The 21,745-nt window shown below is 40.6% G+C and overlaps 1 protein-coding gene across 1 annotated transcript in view; it reads right to left on the bottom strand.

The window, feature by feature from the left end:
* The window catches only part of LOC137268005 (ubiquitin carboxyl-terminal hydrolase 48-like), a 44,296-nt gene extending 30,581 nt beyond the window's left edge, over positions 1-13,715 (bottom strand). Inside the window, exons 1-4 of the mRNA XM_067802476.1 lie at positions 13,594-13,715; positions 12,365-12,514; positions 1,974-2,091; positions 741-873 (exon numbers count right to left, since the gene is read on the bottom strand). Of these exons, the coding sequence (XP_067658577.1) occupies positions 741-873; positions 1,974-2,091; positions 12,365-12,498 (385 nt within the window). The 5' untranslated portion in view covers positions 12,499-12,514; positions 13,594-13,715. The remainder of the gene's footprint in view (positions 1-740; positions 874-1,973; positions 2,092-12,364; positions 12,515-13,593) is intronic.
* Between the last annotated feature and the right edge of the window lie 8,030 nt (positions 13,716-21,745).

Here is a 21,745-nt window from a genome sequence, read left to right as displayed (position 1 = left end):
TCAACTCGTGCTTGTTATAAACATGTCTCCATCTTCCATGATCTGAGGTAATAATGATGATAAATGCACTGTAATTATCAAGTCCTAGTAGATGCAGTAGTCAAGCTTATCTTAGATTTCTTAAACACAGATGTGTCATGTCTATGTAAAAGTCTTACTGAAACTGATGGACAAAATTAGACGCTTCTTCTAAACATCACATGAAATCTTTAGCTAGATAACCACACCCTCATGTTCAAAACATAGACAATTTTATATGAATACCCAACACCTACCCAGGGGTGCAGACTATTTATCGAAAAATGATAAATAGAAAGATAACTCTACTTTATTATCATTGCAAAATTTAATGGCTACATTTTGAGCAGATGTGAAATGAAATCCAGGTTTATTTGCAATTTGAAACCATAAGTGGAAATTATATAGTGGCCCATGGACAAGTAAGATACCATTATTTGATTGCTCAAAATGAAAACTGACCTGGCAGTGGGATTTTTTAACCCCTGCAACCCATCCAAGACCAAAACAAGTTAAGCTAGGTACTCTATCCAGCACATCCAAGACCTCTACAACTTTACCTTGATCCTCCACCCCACAACTTTACTTCAAAACTCCAAAGTAGTATCAGTAATTCCAAATCCACTTTGTGATCTAGTAAACTTGAACTAAGAATGCTTTGACCAAGCTAGAGACATGCCCCCACCTGCTGTGCAAATAGAGATAGAACTCACAACACATACTCAATACATCAGGCATGTGAGTTTCCCTCCATTGGTACAGAGCTCTCCTCACAGGGAGGTTGTGAAACCACAGCTGGAGGAAGGTATTCACATAGCAGGTTGCTCCAAGATTCTTCAAACCCACATAAGAACCCTGACAAAGATAAAATATGTTAAGACATAAAGGCTTGAACCAAGATAACATACATTAGGGAATAATGCTCACTGTTTCTGAATCTAAGCTTCATTACTGTGGCAGAGTTCTATGCGCCACACAAATGTGTGTCCATTACACACAAATGTAGCTAAAGACACTGAAAACCCAAAATACTGTGTCTTTGGGAGATGCCCTGAAATACTATTATATAGTATTATACCTAGAGCACATCAGGAGCAGTCATCTGGGTCTTTTATTTCACCCATCAGTCATGACCTCTGTCCACGTGATCACCAATTCATTCCTGGTATTGAAGTAGCTGGTGTACAGTACATGACACCATTTATATACTATACAGGACCCTCACATTACCTGCAAAGACCTTTAAAATATATTGATGGGTGTCAGCTGGACCATCACATTTGTAAAGTAAAGCCCTACTGTAGAGAGTGTGAGTTTGGTTGGAGGCTGGTTTGAACAGTTCCACAGTTATATCATGGGAAATCTTATACACTATAATACAGCCAGACATACTGGGAGACATTTTCTTATGCCATCCTCATACACCAGAAGAGTGTTTGAGGGTTTTCCATATTATTATTATTATAATGACTGATGTTGTGGTGCAAGTTATGTACAATACTGCAGGAAAGGCTATACATACATAGTCAAGTTTGAACAGTAAGTTGATTGATGTCTACACAGTTAATGAGGTTGATGTACAACACTGGAGGATGCTTACACCAGTGGCATTTGTTACACAAGAAGAATTCCTGTTTTGAGACTTTATGTGAATTGGGATGTAGGCAAATAGAGAACAACTAGAAGAGGTAACTTGGGTGGGATTAATGAAGGTGGCCAGTGATATGATGAAAAGGAAAATGTCCTTGGTCTCTGCTTATGGTCTCTTGGAATCACTGACTACGTGTGAATGACTTCAAGAGAGTTTCCTTATCTTGCAGTGAGTGTGATTGCTGGTGAGTACATTGATGCTGTTCCAAAGGATGTTATGGTCTGGGTAAGCTTATCAAATGTTGGTAAAATCATTGAAAATGACAATGAAATGCCTTAATGCCATATCATTGATGCAGTCATACCTTTTGCCGCCTCTCTGTCTGGGGGTCAAAGTCATGCCATTTTCTCTCATCCAGCTTGGCAAACCAAGACTTTTCTCCTAATGCATTCAAACAAAATGGGTTTCCCCTACAGTTCCTCCTGAAACAAACATTATTGCATGAGGTCAGATGCAATTGCTATGGTAATGGTTTCAGGTATTTGTTTCAGCTTTGAGGTGTTCAGAAATCTATCTAACAGTCTGATTAAAGAATATACTCTGACATAATCAGTCAATGTAAGTAAATTTGTCAGCCAAGGTTTTTCAGGATTTCTTGGCCAGTGTTTGCCCAGTTGCTAGATGATCGTACTGCCTTTATTCTGTGTCTGAGTATGGTGGAAAGCTAAACCTGAGGAAACTATACAGCCGAGGACTTGGGTCTCCATATTCATGGGACTAAGAAAATATTTTGAGTTATGTGAACTTCAAGACATCAGAGCAGGGAATATCATCACTGTTTCATAGCATTCGAATTTGAATCAAGATCATTTTCTTCCCCACACACTGACTTGGAGACAATGCTGTGTCTACGTTTAACTTTACAGGGGCACTGATGCGGAGCAATTTCCGTGGACTGGTGTAAACTTTTGTTATTCTTTTTCTCCCGTGAGTACCCGGATGATATCCCAGAATTCGTGACTGGTTCGTGACCTCTGTAGACTAACAGCTAGTCTCTGAAATGAACATATTTTACTGAAAAAATATTCATATTGAAAAAGAATAATATAATGAAATGGAGCCCTGAGACTTCCTTCATTTTCAGAAGGAAGCTAAGGAAATCTAGACTTGCCACATTTTCTAGACTTGCATGGGCTTTCTTGGATATATATACTTCAGGGTCTGTACGACAGACTATGACCTCTGCTGCGCAGTCCGTATGCGCAATTGAGAGTTTAATTATAGACAGATCAACTAAGGTGAAGTCATTTTTACTTCATTACAAATGTATTATGAAAACAAATGAAACACTTTGAAGGTTAATCATCTGCCAGTGGTAGAAATGGTAAAAAACTATTAAGACGGGAAAATAACAAAGCCAGTGTACGTCTCTGTATTTTGTCTCATAACTGTCACATACCAAAGTAACCACAACAGAAGAATAGTTTGTTTTGCAAAACTTTATTCCTCCCCTTAAGATATAAGTAACCCCAATACCTATACTAAACTAATTCTACAGGTGCAAATACAACTAACTAATCTAATTACCTAACCTAGCTACATATACAGTTCTGTCTACCACTTATATTGCTAAAGTTCTAATAATACTACTACTACTACTAACTACACTAAAATCCTAATACCCTCACTAATATAGATAATGATTACATATAATCCCAATCAGAAACTAAACAATTGAACTAAATAACAATAAAGGAATTAGCCACTCAGAGAGAACACTTTCTCTTTACAATGTAATCAGAATGTCAGTGCACTTTGGTTCCACTTGGTGACGTCATGGTATTTGTGTGGTATCCCTCACACCCAGGCGATGGTTTCCCTCACGGAGTTTAAGGGGCCTGTGTAATGGTTGATGGCTGTGCCATCCACATCTCACATTACTAGGAGATACATGCTCCTTACACAACAGTGAAGACTCTTGTCTGTCTCCTTACAGGCGGAGATACTACCCCTCTCCTTACTTTAAGGATAACCGGCCAGTTCCGGGACACTACAATACAATATAAGTAACTACAGTTACTCAGTAAGACATGTGTCAATGTCTTATACTTTATGCATGTACTTTACTCCGATTTACATATTTGAAAGTGGAACAGGTTTTGTGGAACGATAACATTCAAATTTTGAATGGCTTTGTGGCTATATAGTGTTACAATATGCACATATATCTAGAAATACTACATCAGTAAAACAATTTCTTGCTACATCTACTCAATCAATAAATACAAAAGTAATAATGATAATAAAAACTTACGCCAGCCAGCGTGAGATGCAATCCCATACAAAAGTTGAACCCATACAGGTGAACACAGTGGTGATTCTGGCTGACTGTGCAGATTACTACCCTTCCTCACTATTTATATTGACCTCCCATACCCAAGCTACTCAACACCTCTCTATTGTTTACAAATTAACACCCCAGCTCTCTGGCCATACCTGGTCACGCTTCCCTGAACATAACCCTGTTCCCATAGTATTACCGAACATAATCTAACAACAACTCCCAACAATATATAACACACTCTAACAATACCATACTACATCTATTTACAGTACCATAAACTAATTATATAAACGAAATCATCTGTGATCTTGACATCACTCCCCACTTCAAGTAATTGTACACAAGTACAATTATATATTACACTCAAGATCACATTTAAGTTTGTTTTAATGCATAAATATCATAAAACACAATTGTCTAAATGTACAATAGCACAGTAATACATAAGAAATAACTGCTGACAAATAATCTGGATATGCAGAGAGTACATTATTTACACACTGCCATACACATAGTATGACTAGGGTGAACACCGGCTCAAGAGATCAGCCCCAACATTCTCACTTCCTTTGATTGCACGAATTAGAAATCTGTAGGGTTGCAAAGTCAGGGCCCACCTCATCACTCGTCCATTGGTCATTTTTGCCTTGGTCATCCATATTAAGGGCTGATGGTCAGTCTCCAAAATAAATTCTCTCCCATACAGATATCTTTCTAACTTCTGTATTGCCCACACAATAGCCAAACACTCTTTTTCTATTGTAGAATACGCTCTCTCACGATCTACTAACTTCCGACTCACAAACAATATTGGAAATCGCTCACCTTCCTGTTCTTGTAGCAGTACAGCTCCGATTCCAACGTCAGAAGCGTCTGTTCTTACCAAGAATGGTTTCTTCAAGTCGGGTAGTTTCAAGATAGGAAAACTTGACATATGGGTTCTTAACGTAGTGAAAGCTAATTCCTGGCTTTCTGTCCATATTACCTTGTTTGGCTTTCCTTTCTTTGTGAGATCAGTTAACGGAACTGCTATGGCTGCATAGTTTGGGATAAATTTCCGGTAGTACCCGGTCAGTCCCAACAACGCTCTCACTTGTTTCTTGGTTTGAGGTCGCTCCACATTTAGGATCTTTTCTACATTCTTACCTTCTGGTCGAATTAGACCACTACCCACCTTGTGCCCTAAAAAGTCCAGATGTTTATATCCCACTTTTACCTTTGAAGGTCGAGCTGTAAGATGGAATTGTCTTAACCTCGTAAATATTGCTCTCAGACTTACCATGTGGTGTGACCAGTTCTCAGTTCCTTCTATGATGTCGTCTATGAAGTTGTCTGTATTTGGTATGTTGTGCAATACTTGTCTCATCAGTCGGGAAAATACTGCAGTGCATTAACTACTCCAAATGGCATCACCTTCCATTGGTATAATCCATCAGGAGTTATAAATGCTGTCAGTTCTTTGCTACTCTCTTCCATTGGAATCTGCCAATATGCTTTGCTTACATCAATTTTGGTAAGATATTTACAGTTCCGTAACCGTGCAAAGATGGAATCAGCTAATGGAATTGGTTCGGCATCAAATACGGTCACCTGATTCAGTTTGCGAAAATCGGTACAAAATCTGTAAGTCGAGTCAGGCTTCTTCACAAGTACAATGGGGGATGCATATGGTGACTGAGAAGGTTCTATCACCCCCATGTCTAACATTAGCTGTATCTCCTTAGCTACAACATCTCTCATATGATGAGGAAGTGGATAGGGCTTGGATCGTATAGGCTCATTACATGTCAGCTTGATCTTATATTCCATACAATCTACCTTCCCTGGTAAATCACTCAGTACATCTTTGAATTCACTTATGAGCTCCTTCACCTCATTTTGTTGCTCCTCTGTCAAATCTTCAGAAATGTCTACATCCTGATACGTTTCCTTAGAAACTAAAGAAGGTGAAGCTATGTCTAACATACTCACCTCTTCAGCCTTGACATCCACCAGACCAGCACTGACATGCACAAGTTGAGCTATGCTGACGTCACATACAGCTGTGTCCTTGACCTCCTCTCTCTCAATGTACCTTTTCAGTAGATTGGCATGATAGGTTTTAATCTTGTTACCAACCTGTATTCTGTAATTGCCAATGCCAAAGGTATCCAGTATTTCATATGGCCCTTTCCACTGCAGCAACAGTTTGTTTGAATCAGTGGGCAACAGAATTAATACTTTATCACCAACCTTCATTTTTCTTGGCTTGGACTTCACATCAAAGAACTTTTTGTATTTACATGCTTTCTTTTGAAGTTCTTGCTGTGCTACGTGAATAGTCTCCTCAAGACGGTTTTGAAGATCTAGCACATACTCATATGTGGTTCTTACCTCTGGATTTGGTATATCTCTTGTCCAGATTTCCCTCAGAATCTGTACTGGTCCTCTCACAGTGCGTCCATATAAGAGTTCAAATGGGGCAAAACCCAAACTCTGTTGAGGTACCTCTCGGTAAGCAAATAACAAAGCAGGTACATACCTGTCCCAGTCATTTGGTCGTTCTGCACACATCCGTTTCAGCATCGTCTTCAAGGTTCCATTGAACTTCTCCACTAGGCCATTGCACATTGGATGATAAGGGGAAGTAGTAAGCTGATGTATGGACAATAGTCTACTTACCTCCTTCATCACGCCTGACGTGAACTGGGCTCCCATGTCTGTTAATATCTCCTTGGGGATACCAACCCTACTGAATATCTCGAACAGAGCTTCAGCAACATATTCCGTCTCTACTCTGGGTAAAGCTACTGCTTCTGGGTATCGTGTTGCATAATCAACCACCGTCAGTATATACCTATTACCCTTGTCTGTGACAGGATACAATGGACCAATCAAATCAACAGCTACCCTCTCAAATGGCACTTCAATTAATGGCATTTGTCCCAGTGGTATTTTCCTTACCTTTCCCTTCGGCATGGTACGTTGACAAATATCACAAGACTGAACATGTCTTCTGACATCACCAATTACTCCTGGCCAATAAAACTGTGAGATTACCCTATCTAGAGTCTTCTTGATTCCAAGATGTCCACCCATCAGTGCTTCATGACATACCTTCATTACCTGTGTGCGCAATCCAACCGGTACTACTGCCTGTACAACTTGTTTACCATTGTCCATTTTATTGGAAGTATGCTTCCTATACAGCATATCATTCTCCACAAAGTAAGAGGAAGTACTATGTCGGGTCTCCCTAATCTTACCTTCTTCCACTAATTTTCTTATTTTGTTCAGACTTGAATCCTGATGTTGTAGGGATACGAACTCACCTCGACTCAGTGTCAACCCAACAGGTTCCAATGTCTTCAAGGGTTCCATGCCTACTTGGCGTACTCTTCTCTGGCTCCTTGTCTCTACAGCACCTACTGTTTTAATGTCCTGCTTATCCCACATCAAGTCTGGATCTCCTGGCTCTCTAACTCCGGGAATATTGCCCAATATTAAGTCACAGATTGGTGTGTCCATACATGCTGCTCTCACCATACCCGTGTAAAAGGGCGTATTTACAGTAATCCATGCTACCGGAAGTGTCAAGATCCTGCTATCTGCTAATTTACAAGATTGTGTTTCTGAAGTCAAACATGCATCTTTTACCATTGACCTCCTCACTATTACACCGTTACATCCCGTGTCTCTAAGCACATCTACTGGAGTGTCGTTTACCCTTCCCTGATAAAATGGCATGCGGTGATCTTTGGTAAGCACACTCCCTGAGGCTACATCTGCTTTAGTAACCTCCTCTGAAGTTGCTGCATCACCATCTAGAACTTCATGTATGCAGGGCTCTACTTTTGTGTTATCTGGATGTATTAGAGACATGTTTGTGTTGTCTTCACTCACCTGGATACTTGCCACTTTAAACTTGGGTTTCTTGCACTGTGCTGCCAAATGCCCAGTTTGATTGCAGTTGTAACATGTCCTTTCCTTAATAGGAACAAATTGTTTGGAACAAGTACCATGTTTACCTGATGCGCTACCCTCGACTATTTTCCCTTTGGAAACCTGCTTGTCAGTTTGACCTGGAATAACTGGTCTATTGTATCTTCCATGACTCGTACCTCTAGCTTCTATAAATTGCTCTGCTAGTCTAGCCATTTCCATCGCGTCTTTTGGCTTTCTCTCTCTCAAGAATATACCCAGATCCCTTCCAGTCACATTCAAAATCTGTTCACGCAGCAGCAAATCTCTCACACCTTCGAACGTCTTTTGTGTACCACTTAGTTCAATCCATCTGTTGAAATAGTTCTCAATTCTAACTACAAATTGTGTGAAAATCTCACCTGTTTCAGTTTTAGCAGTCCTAAATTTCTGATGGAATCCATCCTCAGTCATTTCATAGCGTTTAAGTAATGCAGTTTTAACTGCATTGTAATTTTCAGCCTCAAAGGCATTTAACCGGGAGTATACTTCTAAAGCCTTACCTTTCAGCAGAGTACACAGGTAAGCTGCCCAATGGGACGGGTCCCAGCCTTGCGCTGTAGCTACACGTTCAAACCTTTGCAGATATGCATCAATATTGTCATTGTGGTCGTCAAATGGAGGCATTTTAGGCATCTTGGGAATGGCTGCCGATCTATTCTCTCCTACCTGCCCTTCTTGATTTCCTGCCGCACTCTTTTCTAACTTGGCTAGTTCTATTCTTTCATTTGACTGTATTTTACACTTTTCTTTCTCCAATTCTAATCGTTCTCTCTCTCGTTCCCATTCTAACCTTTCTTTCTCCTTTCTTTCCTCCAGTTCTAACTTTTTAATCTCCCGCTCCCTAGCTCTTTCCTCCCGTTCGAGCCTGTCCTTTTCTTTCTCATTCTCCAACTCCATTTGCTCTTTCACAAACACTCTCAAATCATCTTTCTCATACCCTAAACTCTGACCCAGTTTGATAAGTTTGTCAATGTCCATAATTGTCTGTATGAGGGCAAAGCAGGGTACACAAAAAGTCAAACTGTCTGGAATAAATAGGGATCCTACCAAGAATAAAACCGGAGGTGATTTCCCATATATCCCAATGTTCAAAATGTTCACGACGAACCAATGGCCTTAACTGACCAATAACCACAATACACCCTCCACCCTTGAATTCCAAATCATACACTCAAGGACGCAGAAGTGGTGCCGTATGTTCTAACCCTTCTTTATGGACACAAAGATTCTGCAGCGATATACAATCAACAACGCTACATCAAATGCGCTACAGAACACAACTAGGGTTCCCTTTGATAGTGACAAATAATCTAATTATCCCACCGCTGCCACCAAAATGTCACATACCAAAGTAACCACAACAGAAGAATAGTTTGTTTTGCAAAACTTTATTCCTCCCCTTAAGATATAAGTAACCCCAATACCTATACTAAACTAATTCTACAGGTGCAAATACAACTAACTAATCTAATTACCTAACCTAGCTACATATACAGTTCTGTCTACCACTTATATTGCTAAAGTTCTAATAATACTACTACTACTACTAACTACACTAAAATCCTAATACCCTCACTAATATAGATAATGATTACATATAATCCCAATCAGAAACTAAACAATTGAACTAAATAACAATAAAGGAATTAGCCACTCAGAGAGAACACTTTCTCTTTACAATGTAATCAGAATGTCAGTGCACTTTGGTTCCACTTGGTGACGTCATGGTATTTGTGTGGTATCCCTCACACCCAGGCGATGGTTTCCCTCACGGAGTTTAAGGGGCCTGTGTAATGGTTGATGGCTGTGCCATCCACATCTCACATTACTAGGAGATACATGCTCCTTACACAACAGTGAAGACTCTTGTCTGTCTCCTTACAGGCGGAGATACTACCCCTCTCCTTACTTTAAGGATAACCGGCCAGTTCCGGGACACTACAATACAATATAAGTAACTACAGTTACTCAGTAAGACATGTGTCAATGTCTTATACTTTATGCATGTACTTTACTCCGATTTACATATTTGAAAGTGGAACAGGTTTTGTGGAACGATAACATTCAAATTTTGAATGGCTTTGTGGCTATATAGTGTTACAATATGCACATATATCTAGAAATACTACATCAGTAAAACAATTTCTTGCTACATCTACTCAATCAATAAATACAAAAGTAATAATGATAATAAAAACTTACGCCAGCCAGCGTGAGATGCAATCCCATACAAAAGTTGAACCCATACAGGTGAACACAGTGGTGATTCTGGCTGACTGTGCAGATTACTACCCTTCCTCACTATTTATATTGACCTCCCATACCCAAGCTACTCAACACCTCTCTATTGTTTACAAATTAACACCCCAGCTCTCTGGCCATACCTGGTCACGCTTCCCTGAACATAACCCTGTTCCCATAGTATTACCGAACATAATCTAACAACAACTCCCAACAATATATAACACACTCTAACAATACCATACTACATCTATTTACAGTACCATAAACTAATTATATAAACGAAATCATCTGTGATCTTGACAATAACCCTAATTAGTTTATTGTCATATTTGTATGATTTTCAAAATTAATAAAAGAACACACGGTCTGCTTATACTGATTGTAAATTTCTAACATGACAGCAACATTTATACATTGTATAAATTGAGAATGTGGATCCTATTTCACACACATACGCGATCTAGTTTGTGTTTTCTGTCATATAGATTCTGCTGAATGCTACAACAAATAAATTAAAACAAAATGCAAATAATGAATGGAAAACAGACTAATTTTACAGCAACGATGTCAGGCTACTACCTTGTTCAGGAATGTATCCATCAATATCCACATAAAAGAACGATATTCCATTCATCTGCAGCTGGTAAATAATCCTGCTCTGTCTCATGTGTCTTACAACTGTCTAATTTGCGAAAAAGTAGCACATCGTTTCACATCTTTCACATTGGTGAAAACCTGAGAAACCTCTCATAGGTCACCAAAAATAGCATACCTGGCAACTAATTGTATGATGTCCGCCATTCTAAGTAATTTATTTAACCAATAATGAGAAATCAATCAATCAATCAATGGTTATTTTTTTGAAAGGAGGATGTTGTTTTTACACTCGCACTTTATGACAGGGTGTAGTCAGTATAGACTAGTACATCTACACACACTGCCTTTTGACAAATCCCCTGTAGAAGATAAAAGTAATTAATAAATCAGTGTGTTATCGGTTAATCCTTTGATCCATGTTTGTTTTTGCAACACAGCTGATAAACCCTTTTGCATAACTTACATGCACATATTACATAACATACAATACATTTGCCATTACAGACTTTAATTAATAATGTTGAGTATTTACTCCAGACAGGGGAAATGACAAACTGGAACCTTTGTTGAGTAAACTGAGTGGTGTTACTACTAATTATACCTCTTACAAATTCATTAACTGACCATCCCGAGAATGATGACAAATAACACGTGTAGGTTTACACCATCAAATGCGAGTTACAGCCAGGAAGATGTAATCTCTGTGTTGCATGCAGCCTGAAAACACTTATGGGCCGAAACTGTTTCGAGGATACCAATGGAACTTTATTACATAAGGAATACATACAGGCACTTGCTGTGTTCTTGGGTAAATAGGTGTAATAATTTGGGGTTTTTTTATGTAAGATGATTTTCAGATTTCTCTACCAAAGGCAAAGTCATCATTTTTAGTTTACAGATTCAAATAAATCAACTGTGTGTTTTTACTATCATAAATAATAAACAAGGGTAGCTACCAAAATTTACATATGATATTTGCTATCACAGCTGAACCAACACTCAAAATTATCTAAATATAACGCTTTGCAATCTTTTGGACTGAAACAAATGGCTTGCTACATACCTGTAGACATCATATTTTCACATAACATGATTAAATATCGAGGTTAAAAACACAGAAATAGGATCAAATTGGATCAGTCACTATACCATCCAAGCATCTGAAAAAAAACGCACTGCTGGGATTTTTTGTTACAATCAGACAAGGAATACGATGGATAGTTTTAAATAATGGCATATGATGGGCATTCGGCCTCCTGACTGTTTAGGCGAAGAAATTCGGCTAATATTGGACAGGAGCCTAGTCCCTTTGTCCATCACGGTCGAGGGAGTGGGCACTGACCAATGTGCAGTTTGGTTTCACAATTAGACCGTTGGCGAGAAACATTATTCGCTCCGCATCAGTGCTCCTTTAAGCCTATCTAGCCATTTCTTTGTATACTGTAAATTTAGAGGCATCATAATTTTGCAATATACCTCTGACTTTCCAATTCAGTAGGTTTATCTCTATTCTACCATAACCACATTATTAAATTCACAATCCAGTGTTTACTGAAGTCATGGTAGAATAGTGTGTATGAGTGAAAACAGAGCTGAAAATGACATACTTGCATGTTCCCTGTGAGCAAGGCTTAAGGTTGAGCCTGTAGGCCATGTTGACATGTTCCTGTGTGACATTGTGTGGGTCGGTTGTGTCTGCCCACTGCCAGGCAGCCTTGTCAAGCTGTAACTTTGGAGGCATTCTCAAAACAAATGATCTGAAAATACAGGTTAGGTTAAATGATTCAGCAACTTGGGTTCTAGAGAACTTCAAGAGTGGTTAGACATGTACAACTTTGTGAAACCCATCAACATAGTACCTTCATATGTTTATGAAATCTTGCATTTTGTTTCTGAAAGACAAAATTGTTGTCTGCCATTATGGAACTACAATGCTTGAGTAATATTTCCATGATGTCCAAATGGCATGTCAGTTGTGATAAAGGCAAGATAATTTGTGGATGATAGGAAGCAACAATCTTGCTTGACAAGAATATTATAAGAAAACTATTGAAATGTTGCACCATAATATATGAAAAAGATAATATCTGTTAACATAATAAAGTATCTTGTCTTTCTCATTACAAATCAGCTTCTAACATGTCAGTGATATTCAGTTTCAAAGCCATATCATACTAAACTATTCATGTGAAAGCAGAGACATTTTCGGCTTATTCTGAGCTCTAAAAGTTTTAGTAAAACCAACCTTTACATAGATGTGATAATGCATGGAGCTGTATTCTATACACCTGTATTTTCATTAAAACATAATCCTGTGAAAATGACTAAAAGGTCATCATGATACGTTTTATACTTGCTTAATACTGTTCTAACATGTCCATTAGTGTAACAAGCAACGTTCAATACAGGCTGCTTCGAGCCCATCTTGTTTTCTGTGTGTCACCAGGGTATAATTCGGATTGTTAGTTTTATGGGTGTTCAGATTCTTTTTAATAAGTTGTCTCTACTGATACACAAGGTCCATGCGACGAACGTAGACAAATATATCGACCATAATGTCCACACAGTTATTGCGCATATCAGTGGGTACAGTTTGGATCACTTGTTCAAACGTGAACTGACCAACATACCACACGTAGACATGCAACAAGAACAATAATGGAAACCAGTGATGGGGCATCTAAAAATATACAGTCCAAGAAAAAAATACAACTTTCGATTTCGTTCAATTTCTTCGATTGAACTTCGCGCCCCAAGTTCAAGGCATCTGCACCCAAACGACACACCCGATAGTCCATCTCCACTCACGCTCCGATTGCAAGATTTTTATACTTACATCTCTATCTGATATACATCCAGTTTATGTTACACAAAAACGGAAATAATGCCATCAAAACATTCCGCACATTCAAAATAATAAACTCTCTGTTGATGTTTGGTAACGTCGCAAGCGAAATTACTGTTGAGCCCCCTATAACATGTCTAAAGACATGACGCGGTTGTCTAGAGTGGCCTCCCTTGCCTCAAGCCCCGCTCTTTCTTGGTTGAGTTTGTTGACTCTGTTCATTGTTTTACGCCGCACCGAGCAATATTTAAGTTGTATGGCAGCTGTCTGTAAATTATCGAGTCTGTACCAGACAACCCAGTGATTAACAGCATGAGGAGTGCTATGTGTCAACTACTCCAGAGTCGGGGACCCAATCCCGTTAGTCTCCCCTTATAAGAAGGATATGGATTGCTGAAGATCAATTCTAACCAGTTTTTTTGGTACAGGCACTGGACGCAACTTTATAGTTACTTGTGTCAGCTGTGTTTGTTTCGGCGTTTGTAATAGCCTCTGAAGTATTCGGAGGTGGGAGTAGACGGGATGCGAACCCCAGACTCCCTCGATCTTGGTCTTAGTTCACCGGGCGGCACTGGATCTGTGATATAAGTGGAATAAAGGACACCCTGCATGTCCGAGGATGGTGGGTGACACATACGCATGCACGCATACACACGTATGTTTCAAATTAGTCCGTAAGAAGTTAATTTTGCATTACAAAGTCACATCATTCTAGATGTCAAGGTAAACAGTTTATTTGGCTAGCGAATGGTGATAACGTCACAGTGAAAAACCTTGAACAACCCTGCACAACCAGATAAGTTTACTCAGAGAATGCGATGTTATCGTCCATGGCTATATATATGTATCCAACTGTACATAAATTTGCTCAGCTCACGCAGTCCACTAATATACGAGAAAACAATCCAAGCAACATCTATTCTGTACAAAATATTCAACGCACGTCTTGTAAGCTCATGAACTGTATAATTAAAATATATGCATGCAATATACATTATCATTTGACTTTAATTCTTGTTTTGGGTCCGAGGCCTTCTACTGCAATGAATCTGTCGGTCTGTGAAATAAATATACACTATTAAAAAGTATTTTTATGCCAGTTTTGGGCGATATTTGTTGGAAACCGGGTTGTACATGTGCATGAGTTTCGTGCAGTCGTGACCCGTGAAGGTCCCGGGGTAGAACAGGCCTTCAGCAACCCATGCTTGTCGTAAGAGGCGACTAACGGGATCGGGTGGTCAGGCGCGCTGACGTGGTTGACACATGTCATCGGTTCACAATTGCGCAGATCGATGCTCATGTTGTTGTTCACTGGATTGTCTGGTCCAGACTCGAGTATTTACAGACCGCCGCCATATAGCTGGAATATTGCTGAGTGCGACGTAAAACTAAACTCACTCACTCATTCGTGCAGTCGTTTTCGTGATGTGCACGCAAACATGATAAGAGTAAAATTTGAAGTGTACTGTCTGTTGCTGTACATTTCTGTGATAAAACCACAGTAAAGTTGTTTTAAACTCATACGTGTTTGGCATGCGGCGTGTTTTACGCCAGGAACGCTCACGTGCAATTGGCATTCTGTAGAGTAAATGAGCACTGTGGCTCGAGTTCTTGACGTTTTAAAGTCAGTCATTAGCAGACTTCTATCACATTATCAACAGACTTTCGCTGATGACGGACTTTGTATGGTCCAGTAAGTCATCCACAAAATCGTCTCATCAAAGCAAGTGTGTTTCTGACACAGTGGTCAGAGTGCTGCTACCATGGTAGCATCTCTGAGCTACAGACCCCTGAAGGTCTGTGGTCGAATAGGCCTTCAGCAACCCATGCTTGGCATAAAAGGCCACTATGCTTATCGTACGAGGCGATTAACAGGATCGGGTGGTCAGGCTCGCTGACTCGGTTGACACATGTCATCGGTTCTCAGTTGCGCAGTTGTTAGTGATCACTGGATTGTCTGGTCCAGACTGGATTATTTACAGACCGAAGTCATAAAGCTGGAATAATGCTGAGCGCGGTGTAAAACTAAACTCACTCACTCACTTGGAGCTACACGTGGTGTCATTTGTGTCGGTAAGAGGTATCAGGGCTATAGCACAAGAACACTCGTCTCGTACTGTAACTGAGTACCCCCAAAGGGAGAACCGTAACCTCCTGACTCTCGTACCACTGTCAGTACCTAGTACAGACTGTCACCCTCGATGATGCCTGTGATATGCATGGACCTCGTGTACATCACCGTCAGCATCCACCAGCCCCGCTCAACGAATTTAGGCGATATTACACGATTTGATCATTCGTTGTAAATGTCGTAATGCAAAGTGGGGCGCTTTGGACAATCATCCAATAAAATCTTTGGTCATCTGTCCAATGACTTATGCCAGTCTCAGTCAGATGTCCCAGTTACACTGTGGGGCTATTTAACTCATTGGAAATAGGAAACATCAATAGGTTATAGTTCCCCGACCATCGCTGATTGTATTAAAATGTACTGCTGTACTTCATATTTCTGAGAATTACTGCTTGACAAGTATTAGATGAGCCAGCGCAGTGAACGCGTTTGTGACAATCAGCCGGGGCAAGTAATCTGGACGAATACACTTAGCTGCTACAGGTAGATAGGCGATTAAGTACTTGCTGACCGTGGCGTGAAATCAATACCGCTGCTGTTTAACACGTGTCTCGTAGAGCGATTTATGTTCAGCAAGACACCATCACGACACGATTCACACGGATGCTTATAAAGTGGATCCTTGTAGCGACCAAGGGACGCAACTATGTGCAGCGCCGTTTATTTCGTGTTGATTTACTGCTTTTTAACTGAATGAATATTTCATAAATGAAAGTGTACACTTCATATTTTAATCCCTTACATGAAGCAGAGGGTATTTTATTTCTTCTTTTCCCCACTCCAGTTGGCACCCGTCGCTTTAAAACTATAACACCACTACCAACTTGGTGGCAGAGGAGTGTCGCCATCTCAGCATCATTGCGTTCTTTGTTATTAGAGTACAATGTAAGACGAAATGCGATGTACGTTTCGTGTTTCTGTTGGACACGAACTTGTTGAATACACAACCGTAAGTGACAGCTTTACTTTTGTATCCTCAGAAGATGACACATGATCTATGATTATTTAGTCCTTGTAGAGAGCTGGCTTTGGGATGCTTGACATCCTTGACCTTTGACCTTGGCATCTGATCCGTAAAGTGCAGCAAACACTGAAATCCAGAGATCAAACCAGATAAGTTCCAAATAGGTCAGGAATGGACACCACGAGAAATGTATCAATTTCACCAAATGAATCCCTGTAAGCCACTGACCATCTGATTACAAATCCTGGAAACCCCTTGTACCGACATCTGCCACCCAGCCTATATGACGATCCCGACTTACAACTGTTAGTCAGTCTTACGATATGTGCTACCCAGTCGATAAAACTAAATCGAGCAGCTACGTAGGTTAACTAGAGTGAGTGAGTGAGTTACGTTTCACGCCGCTTTTAGCAATATTCCAGCAATATCACGGAGGGGGACACCAGAAAATGGGCTTCACACATTGTGCCCATGTGGGGAATCGAACCCGGGTCTTCGGCGTGACGAGCGAATGCTTTAACCACTACACTACCCCACCACCCCTCTTAACTAGACTATACAACGACTGATGATACTATGTCCTGTGTTATCAAGGTTGTACACAATCCTCGATAATATTCGGGGTAGATGTTCCCATGAATCTCGACCCGTGAAGTTTCGGAGTACAACAGGCCTTCAGCAACCCATGCTTACCATAAAAGGGGACTCGTGAAAGGCGACTAACAGAATCGGGTGGTCAGGCTCGCTGACTTGGTAGACTTATGTCATCGATTCCCAATTGCGCAGACCGATACTTATGCTGTTGATCACTTGACAGACTTGTCTACACTCGATTATTTACAGACCTCCGCCATATAGCTGGAACAGTGATGAGTGCAGCGTAAAACTAAACTCACTCACTCCAATAAATCCCCACTATAGGTGGTTTATGGGAACATATACCCTGGAGATTACCAAGCGTGTAACGACGGCCAGTATCTAGCCTTAAAACGATGAACTACATTCGTTACCAAGTATAATAAGCGGCAGATAATATGCAGTCTCGATATCTGAAACAGTGGTGAAAACTATTTGAATAATACTTCTTATTCAGCCTGTATAATGCATCCTCGATATCTCCAGGGCTTACGTTCCGATAAGTCTCCACTATACCCTGGACGCATCTACGGCTCTGCCAGATAAATTTTTTACCTCCCTTGACTGTCTTTTCATCCAGTCAGGTGTCTACGCTGGGAAGTTGAGCGAACCAATCACAACTCACTTTCGTTTTTTGAATTATCTAACCGATTATACTTGGCAACAGAAACCATGCAGACGTTCTCTGGAAGAGGTAGAAGGCGTTCTTGCATATGTTGTTTTAAAGTTTCGGACCTGTCACTTTGTTTGTATGATTTCCCTAAAAAATGGGACGCACTGTGGGCAAACCTTCGCAGTTGCGACCGCTACCTTTGTTGACACTGGCAAGCTCGGTTATAACGGCGGCCTAGCTGATTGGCTACTGTGAGAAGGCGGAGCCAGCAAAGGGAGGTAATAAATGTATCTGCCAGAGCTGTAGATGCGTCCAGGGTATAGTGGAGACTTATCGGAGCGTATACCCTGGAGATATCGAGGATGGTATAATGAGGAATAACGATCTGTTAACAAGCCATATGACAACAGACTCTTTTGTGTTTGGATTTTGCTCGTGTTGTTAAATTTGCAACTTCTCTTCCTCGTCTTTTTCTGTCACTCGTCAGCTAAAATTACTAGAGAAAGCAAATTGTCACACTTCACAAATTGATGGCTTTACATTACTATCAGATAGATGATGAAGTGATAGACCATATATTGATTCCCAGCTTATTTAATGTGGTATTGAGTACCACCAAGTGAGTGAGTGAGTTTAGTTTTACTTCGCACTCAGCAATATTCCAGCTATTTGGCTGCGGTCTGTAAATAATTGAGTCTGGACCAGACAATCCAGTGACCAACAACATGAGCATCGATCTGCGCAATTGTGAACCGATGACATGTGTCAACCACGTCAGCGCGCCTGACCACCGGTCCCGTTAGTCGCCTCTTACAAGCATAGTCGCCTTCTATGGCAAGCAAGGGCTTGCTGAAGGCCTTTTCTACCCCGGGACCTTCACGGGTTCGTACCACCAAGAAAAAGATAAACCGACGGAATAGTTACTTGTTGCTGTAGTTTCAGCCTACCTGTAAGGATCAGACACGTGGACTTGATGAATCTCGAGTGAAACCTAGACTGGCGCATTGAACTGCGAAAGGCCTGGACGACAGCGAAGACGCGTTTCGCACAGGATTTAGTGTCTGACCTATCCCCATTGGAGGTCCTGCAAAGTCATTATGTGTCAGCTTGACTACGTTGTATTGGTCTCTGGTTTGTATTGTTATGTTGTCAGCACGTATTATGTCCACAGGGGAACCAGCTCATGATTATACGTTGACGAAGGGACAGCTTGAGTTTGTTGTTGTAGTTTGGTACACAAAACACAGAATATTTTATTAAGATTTGGATTTGGCTTTGTTTGGATTTCAAAGGATTTCGGAATATTGATGGTTTCATTTTTTATAATACAATATTTATTCAGCGCACATATCCACGCAACAAGTGCTTGCTCAAGGCGCTGTTATTTACTCCCTGATTTGTGGATGTCAATCTCAACGGCACGTCCTATTAACAATTTCAACTCTTCTAGGAGTGTACAACTCTAGCTACCCGAAGGCGCACCGTATTTATTGTGGCTTTCTCATACCAACGAGGTACTCATTTAAAGCTCGGTGGATTGGGACACATACTCACAGTAGTTCGTCTAAGTTTGCAGCACGTTGTTGAACCCACACACACCATTACACTTTCCACCTCCATGACCGTGACCACCACCATGACCCTTGGCCATGCTTGTTCCAAACACTGCAGCAAGAACTGTCGGGAAGAGATAAAAAAGCTCATTATATGTTCAAGTCACAAAAGTCCAAACAGTTTTAGTACGTCAGCACATTACCAAAATCTGAATAAAATGTTGAAGGTTTAACTAGATGGAATGTCATGGTTGTGTTTCTAGCACAGACTGACAGTGACTGTCAAACGACAGTTCGCACATATCATGTGGACTTGTCAGGCAAGCGAGAAGACAAGCCAAGTAGTTTACATTTACATCTGGATACCCGGGGCTCTGCTTACCTGCTACAAGGAGCACTGCGACTTTCAGAAAATGCATGTTTGATGTTTCCGATGAATGCAAACCTCAGAAAATGTAAAGTAACTGTGTGCACGCTCTCTTTTATACAGGTGTAACAGCATGTTGTGTGCAACCATGGGGATGCGGCGCACCTTTGCAAATCAGAATAATTCAGCAGATGATTAATTGTCACATTAAGTGCACTTTTTGCAATTTTACGTTTTTTTCTGAAGCGTTTTAACTTTTGCATTCATCTCCCGCCATGATCTCGACATGGGCTGACACAGATATGCCCCGGTTTTTAGGTGTTGTCTGCTTAGCTGAAATTACTTTGAATGTGTATTTTGTGCTCATTAGGTGAGTACATCTTGTGGACTACGTGCTACAAAGACAATTAAAATCTTTATTGTACCAGCAAAGGTAAGGGAGTATAGTGGAGCTCAGTCTAAACCATTTGATAAATGGGTTGAACTTTGTTTTAAGCGAAAACATTTAATCGACAGCAAATCACCACATGCACCGATTGCGGGATAATAATAGGCTTCCTTAGAGCTCTGCGGTGTGCCTGGTGGGTAGCTAAAACCAATGTGACATCACCACAAACGTTACAAAGCAGGTTAATGCAATAATATCATTATGATATAATTTTTCTACCATTTCCGCCATCGTTGGCTATATAAGTTGGAAACAACTGGCACCTGTCAGTTTTTTCCTTTCACTAACCACAGAAGGACATAACAAACAGTATGCAGTTCTCCAACTTCGCCGCACTTCTTGGCCTTGGTGAGTGTTCTCATACCGTTATCATGCATTAACGATTGGAATGGTCTCATCTGCTCGAATTAAAAGGAGTGAAAGTCAAATGGAATGAACTTGTATGCATGTGATTTGAGAATGTTATAACACCAAAATCAGTCATGTCGAGAGCTAACCAGTGTTATACATATGTCAATAGAATGTGCTTTACTTCACTTTCCAAGAAGATTCTTCTCTGCTTTATATAAAAGTGTAATGGTGCGTCCTTTTTATCCAGCTCTGGCAGCCGTTTTGGGTTTGGCTAGTGGTCACGGTCATGGTGGTCACGGACACGGTGGTCATGGAGGACATGGTGGTCACGGACATGGAGGCCATGGTCATGGACATGGTGGTCACGGTCATGGAGGACATGGTCACGGAGGTCATGGCCACGGTGGTCACGGTCACGGAGGCCATGGCCACCACGGATGAAGCTGCCGACACATGTAAGGGCATTGAAATCCAAAGTACATGGTCACATGACAATCTGGATGCTGGGAATCCACTATGCAGTCGATAACCTATTGTATTGATTGTGATTCGTGTATCGTCACGGCCTGAAAGAATAAAAACTATCTGACAGTTACGCTCGACTTTGTGATGTATATTTTCTCTTATTTGGGTGTTAGAGTGAGTGAGTGAGTGAACGAGTGAGTTGGTTTTGATACTGTTTTGATCATGATTCCAGTTATGCCACGTTGTTTGCATACTAGAATGGTTACAGCAATAGAGCATGGTGAAATACAATGCCACTTAGTGAATGTACATGAACTACCTAAACTACAGAATGATTCTTTGTGTGACAGTAAGAGTGTTTAGCCTGTGATTTAGCGGGACGACACATCCTTGTTTCATGCACGACATGAAAACCACTCCCCAAAACGAGCAAGGCTCAAGTTGGCTAACATGTTTAACTGCAGCTACAGAGCATGCTAGGTTAGAAGAAGTAATCAGTTTAATCAGCTAAACGAGCGTCTTATGACAAGTCCCAATTACTGTCTACTCGTACATGAGTCGGGCGTGTCACATGTGTGAGTGAGTCGCATCTATAGCCTGTGCAACACATAGTCA

The sequence above is a fragment of the Haliotis asinina genome, chromosome 16 (assembly GCF_037392515.1).
Source record: "Haliotis asinina isolate JCU_RB_2024 chromosome 16, JCU_Hal_asi_v2, whole genome shotgun sequence".
NCBI classification, from domain to species: domain Eukaryota; kingdom Metazoa; phylum Mollusca; class Gastropoda; order Lepetellida; family Haliotidae; genus Haliotis; species Haliotis asinina.
The sequence above is the reverse complement of the archived record's forward strand: the minus strand, read 5'-3'. Positions and strand labels throughout refer to the sequence as shown.